The sequence below is a fragment of the Corylus avellana genome, chromosome 1 (assembly GCF_965113065.1).
Source record: "Corylus avellana chromosome 1, dhCorAvel1.hap1.2, whole genome shotgun sequence".
Taxonomy (NCBI): domain Eukaryota; kingdom Viridiplantae; phylum Streptophyta; class Magnoliopsida; order Fagales; family Betulaceae; genus Corylus; species Corylus avellana.
In genome coordinates, this window is record NC_142490.1 from 38,754,535 (window position 1) to 38,763,511 (window position 8,977).

General features: G+C 38.1%; 1 protein-coding gene across 3 annotated transcripts; it reads left to right on the forward strand.

Moving 5' to 3' along the window:
* Positions 1-697: 697 nt before the first annotated feature.
* Positions 698-8,674, forward strand: WAVE2 (SCAR family protein). 3 transcript variants are annotated; one of them, XM_059580218.2, is made up of 9 exons: positions 698-1,072; positions 2,740-2,903; positions 3,569-3,692; positions 3,888-4,020; positions 4,476-4,543; positions 4,632-7,200; positions 7,315-7,419; positions 7,950-8,057; positions 8,174-8,674. In XM_059580218.2, the coding sequence occupies exons 1-9, from the start codon at positions 918-920 to the stop codon at positions 8,225-8,227; spliced, it is 3,480 nt and encodes a 1,159-aa protein (XP_059436201.2). In that variant the 5' UTR covers positions 698-917; the 3' UTR covers positions 8,228-8,674. The 3 variants fall into 3 exon arrangements, with proteins under 3 accessions (XP_059436201.2, XP_059436202.2, XP_059436203.2); XM_059580219.2 differs by having other exon boundaries at positions 7,321-7,419; XM_059580220.2 differs by lacking the exon at positions 698-1,072 and having other exon boundaries at positions 2,814-2,903; positions 3,558-3,692.
* The last annotated feature ends 303 nt before the right edge of the window (positions 8,675-8,977 follow it).

An 8,977-nucleotide genomic window follows, 5' to 3' on the forward strand; every position in this document is an offset into this window, starting at 1 on the left:
ACTATTAGTCTATTATTATAGAGGTATGTGGCGTACAGAAAATATACAAGATCTGATTCAAGATTAAATTAATCAATTATGAGCATTTATTAGTACTACAATTTATGGGCCAAGGCCTTCCATTGGCTGAAAGGCTATAGCTAAGCTACCCCACTAAAGGGTCAAATGGGAAATCAATTTCCTCGATTATCACTTCCTCCCTTTAATATTATTATCATTTTCCCAAAATTTTCATACCCAGAAATATCATTTTCTTCAACATTATTGTCATCGGCCCCAATTTCTTTTGTTCCAACACTCGGAAACATCAAACATATCACCTTTTTTTTTTTAATTCTTTCTTCATTGTCAGTCTCACTCTCTCATTTCAAAACCCGAAAATGATATACGACCCAAAAAAAAACAAGGAAAAAGTTTTTTTGTCTTTATCACTATGAAATGCCCGAACTCTCCTCTGCCAATCCACGGAATTACATCGGCTGCCAAACACAGGAGTCCACGGAGGTCAACCATTTCCAGAACAACCCAGTCAACAAGTCATTCGCAACAAATTGCAAGGGCGTTTGAGTAATTTGGAATACTCCAGCTCACTGTACGAGCAATTATAACCATTCTGGAATGGCTTGCAGAGTTGGCAATGCCCCCCCCCCCCCCCCCCCTCCATTTCCCAAAAACACAAAAAAACAGTAATTCACGCTCTTTCTCTCTCTCTCTCTCTCTCTCGGCAGTTCAGCTGCTACAATCTCCCCACCTAATCTCTCTCTCTCTCTCTCTCACTAGTTAACAACAAAAGAGAAGAAGAATTGTCTTTCTCTCGCGCTCATAAATTCGTAATAAGTCCATTTATTTCTCACTGATTCATTCATTTATGTCACTCGCATAGTCTGAGAGAGAGAGAGAGAGAGAGAGAGAGAGAAATGCCGCTGGTGAGGTTGGAGGTGAGGAACGAGTATGCGCTCGGGCAGCCGGAGCTCTACAAGGAGGTGGACAGAGAGGATCCCAAGGCGGTGCTCGATGGCGTGGCCGTCGCTGGCCTCGTCGGGATCTTGCGCCAGCTCGGCGATCTCGCGGAGTATGATAAGCTCGCTCTCTCTTTCTCTTTCTTTTTAATTTTGCTTGCATTGAATGAATGACCTAATTTGAGGCCTTTGAAGTGGTTGATTGTGTTTATAGTTCATTAATTTCTAGAGCTTTCTTCTTTTAAGAGTGTAGAACCTTCATTTCGGAGGTTTAAGTTGCACTCTCTGCGTTTCTTCTTTTAGAAGTTTCTGGATGGTTCTTGCGAGAGCTGAGGGAACGGATAGGACAACAAATTGCTTACTAGATAATTTTCCTTTTTGGTTTTTAAGTGATTTCAACAGCTTGCGGTTAATAGTGTTACGGTAAATCCAAAAATTAGTGTTCTTGGAAAATTAACGTTGATAAAAGTACTAGTTAAAAATAATTTGATATTTTTTTGGCTTTGGATCCTCTGATAAACTAGATGTTACTGAACGGGAGTGTGATTGATGAAAATTTTTACTATGATCCTGAAAATTTTGAATGATTGGTGGATTATGTGACGCTGCTTGCATGCAATAGATCTAGGTTAGTTCGTTGAGTTTCAATTTGGTGCTTATCTGTTGTAGCAGAACAAGGGAGGTTCATAAACAGCTTTTAGGTAATAGCAATCTTAGTTCGTTGAGTTTCAATTTGCCCCAGGAGCACTTGGTATTCTTTGAAATTTTTTGGTGGTTCTTGTTCACTGCGTCAGATTTATTGTGGTCATGGAGCCTTCATTACCTGTTGTCAAGGCCATTAGGTTTTAGCTATTTCGGAGACAGTTGGATGCTGTGAAGTTTGAAATCATGGAGCTTAGTGGCATTTCAATTTAGTTGAAGGCAGTTATGGGAAACAAATATTTTATTTTCATTTCTTGGTCAAGTGGTTTGGTGGAGTAGGCACACCTAGACATCCTAGAAACTCTAACGAGATAAAGTCTAGGAATGCATAAGTTTTAGGTGCTTGGATGTGCAAAGCAGCATCTATTTTAAGCTTAGTGGATCTACTAATTGAATTGGTGGATTTTCTATTTTTGGCTGGAGATTGTTGTTTCTGGTGGTAAAAGGCAGCTCCTCAATCAGAGTGAACTGCCAACAACTGTGGGGAGTTTCCCCAATTGTATCTATAACACATTTCTGAAACTGTTCAACTATTAGATGCTAACTTGAAAATCTTAGCGACAGTCTAATACTACAAACTTTGTGCAAGTGCGCCATGCACTTCCTCCTACAACTTGAGTTCTGGGATTATTTATGGTTATTTAAATATGCATTGGTCAAGTTGTGAAATATGGAAAGTGTAGAATTTGGACTTCCTTTTTAACACCCCCCCTTCCCCCAACCCTTTTATTTTTGGTAGAGGGTGTGGAGGAGTAACAAAGCAAGTCTGAGGTGTTGTATTTTCATTTCGGAGATTCCAGATTCCTTTTTTTATCGTTATTCATGTTATGGAAAATCATGCTCTTGAACAACAGTTTAAGATAATACATAATAATGTCTTGGACAACTGCACATGGATCAAACAAACACTTAAATACATTGTATACTCTGAAACATCTGCTCTGTATAGTGTGAATAATGCTGAGCTTCTGGGATTAAATTTGATCAAGCTACTCTTTCAGATATTTAAATTCATTCTTTCTGGTCTAAACTATCACACAACAATTGCAACTGAGACTAGATCTGCAAAATGATGTAGATTTGCAGCAGAGGTATTTCATGGCTTGCAGGAGCAAGTGATGACTACAGCTTCAAGAAGCCATAAACTGAAGGCTCGTGTCCAGCGCATTGAAGCTGCACTTCCTCCCCTTGAGAAGGCTATACTGGCCCAGACAAGCCACATACATTTTGCTTATACTGCCGGTATGGCGCTTTACCTTTGCTTTAATCTGATGGATTTAATTTTCTATATGTTGTCAATTCTAGAGGATATGGTATCACGTGTCAATTACTGTTCAGAAGATGGCATCATTTTGAAATTATTGTTAAGCAGTTTGAGCTTTGTCCAGAAGATAGAGTCATGTGTCAAGTACTGTCAACCAATGAAAATATATTCAAAGAAGACCATTTCAGCAGAGTTAAATCACTTCTTTCATACCTTGTTGGGACTTTACAAGAGACTGACATCCATTGATCTAACACCTAGAGGGAAAAGTTTAGACTCAAATCAGGAAGAAGAGATGGAAATTGACATAAAATATTCACCATATTTAATCCCACCTGATCACATATTTCATAGAAAAGGATAATGCAGTAGTATCACAGGACACTGCATAACAATTATTCTTAAAAGTCTTGATGTACAAAAATAGTGAAAGTCAAGTCCATGTGGCATTATTGCATGTTATAAAGGAGTTGCATGTCGTTCATAGGTAGTTGGCTTCAATCTTCATTTTCATCTTACACATTGATTTTTCTTTTTTGGAGTTATTTTGTAGATATTTTTGCAATATGGTCAACATTCTTTTAGTACTACATTAATCTTCCAGATAAATTCAAGTCATTTATGTAAAGCAGTTGCTTTGCAGGTTCTGAATGGCATCCTCACATCGGGAATGAACAGAATCATTTCATCTACAATGACTTGCCTCGGTTTATTATGGATTCCTATGAAGAATGCCGTGATCCTCCTCGTTTGCACTTGCTTGACAAGTATATAACTATCTTGAAAAAACAAAAAACAGTTGAAATTTTCTTGTCTTTATTATTCATCCAAAAAAAATATATATATATATATTATTGTCTTCTCTGTTTTCCTTATTACATGAATGACAAGTATATCGCCTAGTGAAGGTTTAAGCTTGATCCTAACTATTAAATATTGGAACCTTCTGCTTTGTCATTCAGATTTGATACTGGTGGTCCAGGATCTTGTTTAAAGAGATATTCAGATCCAACCTTATTTAAAAAACCATCAGGTACCTCTGGTGAAGTGACTACCAGAAAAATCCAAATTGACAAGAAGACTCGTAGACGCAAGGTATGTACCTGTAAAATGAAAAAACTTAGTGACACTATCTAATTATTATAAAGATTCGATTACTTATCCAAAAAAAAAAGTTATAAAGACCATCTCTCAAATTAATGATATACTCTCAAATCCATTTGAATCGAGAATTTGTCTCCATACTCCATGGTCACTGTAAAAACAAATAAGTTTCTTTAATCTCTGTTAAGTTTTTTTTTTTGATAATCTCTGTAAGTTGCCAGCATAGTTCGTGAAATTGCTTCTGAAGTATCTCAAATGGATATATATACATAATTATGTTGGTTATCTAATATCATGAAATGAAATGACCTCTGAAATTTATTTCTTTAGGCTGAGTATACTAGGTTTCCTGTTATTCTCCCTGTGCAACATATAATTACAATTTGAGTACCTCAATGCTACTGTTATTTGGAACTGTGTATTTATTGAAATGTTAAAATGGACAGAAAAAGAGGTCATCACAGGGGAGTGGACAATTATTGCGTGCTGTGTCAATATCCAATGGCAGTAGCAGGTACCTTATTTATATGCATTCAATTGACTGGGGCATATCACCATTTATTTTGATGAATTAAAAAGGTATTTGATATCTGACTATGCAGATTGCAGTTTGCTTCACCAACTATTAATGGGCAGACTTCTCCTTTGCAAACTGCCTCAGCTGTAGAGATGAAGTCAAATTCTGACCGGGGAGACCACTCAAATTCTTTTGATTCAAGTGGTCTGCCGGTTATTTCTCATAGTGTTAATAGGCAAACTTCTCCTTCTCAAACTGCCTCCACAGTTGACATGACGTTGAAATCTGACCCTGGAGACTATTCGAATTCTTTTGATTCAAGAACTGGCTCAGGATATATCGAATGTGTTTTCCATCTAAGTTCTTCCATGCAACCTGAACAACAGGAATCACCCTCTTCTCAGTCGATGCAGCATAATGAAACGCTTGATTCAGTTTTTCCTGAAGAACAAACTAAGGCTGTTGATTGTAACATTCCAAGCAATTCATTACAAGAGCAAATTGCCTCCAGTTCTTGTGTTACCTGGGATGAAAAGGCAGAGATAGTGGAGCCTAGGGGTGAGCGATGTGATGGTGAAGAAGCTCCAGAGATGGTCTGGACAAAGTCTAACGCAGATAGCCATGGAGGGAGAGCTGTTGACCTTACAAATGTTAATCAAACAGATATCCTTCTTGAAAACAGTCTCGAGTCGATCTCCACCTGGAATCAGATTGATGACATTGAAAGTGAACCGGACAATTACATGGATGCACTCAATACCATTGAATCAGAATCTGAAAATGATCTTGACAGTCAAACAAAAAGAGAAGTTGAGAGGTATACCTCCAGCATCAATGATGAAGGAATAGATGAAATCCATGAGCTTCATGTGAATAGTGCAGACCATAGTCCTCCAGAATTGGAATCTGATACTGCATCCTGCAGTTCCTCAACTGAAGGAATTCCATCAAATATATCCAACTCATTTTCCCCAGAGAGTTTTTCGCACGAACAGATAGTAGTCAGTGATTTAGACCATTCAGTTGAAGAAATGCCTCAAATTGTTAAATTATCTTCTAATTTAGACAATTCTGTAGCCAATGATTTTGGTGGAAGTGCTGATGTTTTTGATGGTTCCAATTTAGAGTCTGTTATTAGTGGTCCATTAGCCTCTGCCTCCAAAATTTCTGATTTCACGGATCCATCGAGGGATAAAATCATAAGCAATCTTTGTGAGTCTCAAGAAACTCCTGGTGACTTTTCTGGTGTTCATTCGATTACATTCTGGACTAACGGTGGCCTGTTGGGACTTGAGCCATCAAAACCTCCTGATTTCACGATGCCAACTGCTGTGGCTCAGGATTCAGTAGACAGAAGTAAAGATGAGACAGTTGGCCCTTCAGCGCGCAGTTGCATCCTTGAAGGTGGTGATGATCATGAAGGAGAGAAAGATATATTGGCCAAGAGAGTTGGAAACATTGAAAAGGATTCGAGTTGTGTATGCTCCACATCATGCCAGGATGATCAAGAAGAGGGTGACTCCACCAAGAAGACAGATCGGGGATTTTCACAAGCTGATTCAGATGCCAAATGTGAAAGGTTTAGTGTAATGGCACCAAAAACTACGGTGCCAGTCGCACCAGATATCAAATCCATATCTGCTGAAGCCAGTAGTGGAAATGATGAAAACTCATCTCTAGTGTTTGGACTAAGCCGAAGGTTACTAGCAAATGGTTTGTCTAAAAAAGGTTCACTTGTTCATGATGACAATCCTGAACTTGGTAGTTCTGTGAATGGTGGTGGATTGGAGCAATGTAGTGGGCATTATGGAGTATTGAATCACAAAATTCCTGAGACTACTTTTGAAGAGCAGCTTGGACATGGGTCTCCCATAGATTCACTTACTTCTTCACCACCTCTTGAACATATGAAGATATCTTTCCATCCCCTGAATGGCTTTGAGACTTCCAAACTGAAACTGAAATTTCCTGATGGGAATCAATGCTTTGAAGGCGTAAGAGACGTGTTTCCATCATTTCAGTTGGTCCCTGAGCCTGATATGCCTTTGAATGACTTTGGCTTTGAGTCCGACGATGACACATTTTGTAGATCATCACCTTGCAAATCAAGTGATTGTCATAGCCATTACTCTGAGTCAAATTCTGAGCAGTGGGAATCTGGCGAAACTCCTGAAAGAAGGGATCTTGAACTATATGATGCCCTATGTGAAATTTCATCTGCAGAATCTATGGTAAGCTCTCTGGAGCTTGAGGGAATGCCCAATAATGGCATCTGCGATGTTGGTGGAACTAAAAATGTGGACAGCAGGAATGGTGTGGAACCATCATTGTCTGGTCCTTTCCTTGACCTTCCCAATTTTGATACTGTGAACCCTGTACTTCAGCAAGAAACAAATGGAGATTCTAATCTTCTTAAGTTGGAATGTTCTGGACAGCCTACCCCACAACCACCACCTCTCCCTCCAGTACAATGGTGTGTATCGACACCCCACTTGGATGTGACTGAAGATAAACACGATGATGTATCTGAAGCTCTTACACATGCATCTGATCTAAAACTTTTGGGATCCACCGTGTTTCAGCAGCCTAAGCCAGCCCCAGCAAAGCAACAGCATGCTGATAATGAGGCCGCTACTATAGAACATAAGAGCAAGGTATTATAGATGTGTAGTTCAGTTGTTGTTTTTCAATCAGCAATTTATGCATTCAATAAAAAGTAGTGAAAGTGTGAGCTGCCTCTCAGAAGTCATAGAATTGTATTTGTGTAGCATCAGGACCAGCAGAAGTTGAATGGGCAGAAAGAAGCTAATCAAGCTTCAAATGGCAAGGGGGTGGATGATAGGGAAGATTTCCTACAACAAATCAGATCAAAAGTAAGTAGCTGTTTTCTTTAGTGATTAGAATTTGTGATTGTGAGAGTTAGCTGCCACTTACTCTGCCCTAATTTCCTTATATGAAGATGATGAGTTCTACTGCATAAATTCTGCCATGATTTAAAAATTATGAATAAAGCTTCATGATCTCTCTTGATAAATTACAAACACTAGATTCTGAAAATGGGCTACTGGATAGTTCTAAATATAGCCAATGTAAACAATAAATCATGATGCTTGGTTTACTCAAAAGAGTATATCTCCAATCTGAAAGCTCTATCATACTGATAAATGTTCACTTTAAGGTGACCCCCGGAGGGAGGGGGAGTATATCTTTCACTTCCTTTGGTTATTTTTCCAGTATAAAAAACATTTACAGCTTTTCTTTCTCCTGCCAGTTCACCGGAGGAAGTACATTTAATAATAATAATTTTTTTTTTTGTTATATACAATCGTCATCATCAAAATCAGAATTGTTAAAATGATGGAGTTTGCTCTCGCTAACTCGTGCTCTTTCTATATAATCCCAGTCATTTAATCTGAGAAGCACGATGCCAACAAAGCCAACTAATACGGCAGGACCCACTACCAATGTGAAAGTCACTGCAATTTTGGAGAAAGCAAATGCAATTCGCCAGGTTCGCAACTGCCCTACTTCCCTTTTCTTCGCAACTGCCCTACTTCCCTTTTCTTTATGTTCACTCTCTCTTGCTATGCGTAACACAATGAAACTCACAATAGTGAAACTTGTCAGGCTGTTGGGAGTGATGATGGGGATGATGATGATGATGCTTGGAGTGATGCTTAATTTATTCCTTTCAGGACTTGGTGGGGTCTATGATAAACAATTCTCTTGTAAGGCTGCGAAATATATGAGAAGAGTAATGATATTTAGTAAACTGTTATACGACTGTCATACAACTTGATATGAAAGTAAAGTTCAGTCCCTGGATTAACACTTGTAAAAAAGAAACCAATGGCTGATTTTCAGTGTGCCATGTCATCTCAATTGTATAGCAGTTGTATAGCAATCTACTTAATAGCAGTACTCATATGTGAATAATCCTAGTTTCTTTTTGTAATCAATTGTAGGATTCTTTGTATCTTATTGTGATTATTTAATTGATTCCTTGTTAAATCTGTTGTAAACAATTAGATGAACTCTTGAGGTTGAACAAAATGTAATCTACATATTTGAGGCAATAGTTTATACATAATGCCTGAAAATATGGTGGTTCCATGGGTTTTATTTATTTGTTGGTTTCTCTTTGCACTGTCCACCTTTTCTTAATATTTTATGATAAATTTATTCTCAACTGCTGTCAAATAAAGTTATATATATATATATATTGTTTTTACTTTTGCTTAGCCTATATAACGGGCTCCCCTCCTCCATTGTAAGGCAGAGGCATTTTGAGAGGTTCTTTGAAACACTCTATCCTCCAGCCATTCCCCTTCTGATTCTTCTTCTTATCCTTACTTCAGTAAGTCCTAACGCTTACTTTAGCAAAGGTTTTTATCTGTATAATCTATAACGATTATCTGTTATCTATTTTCT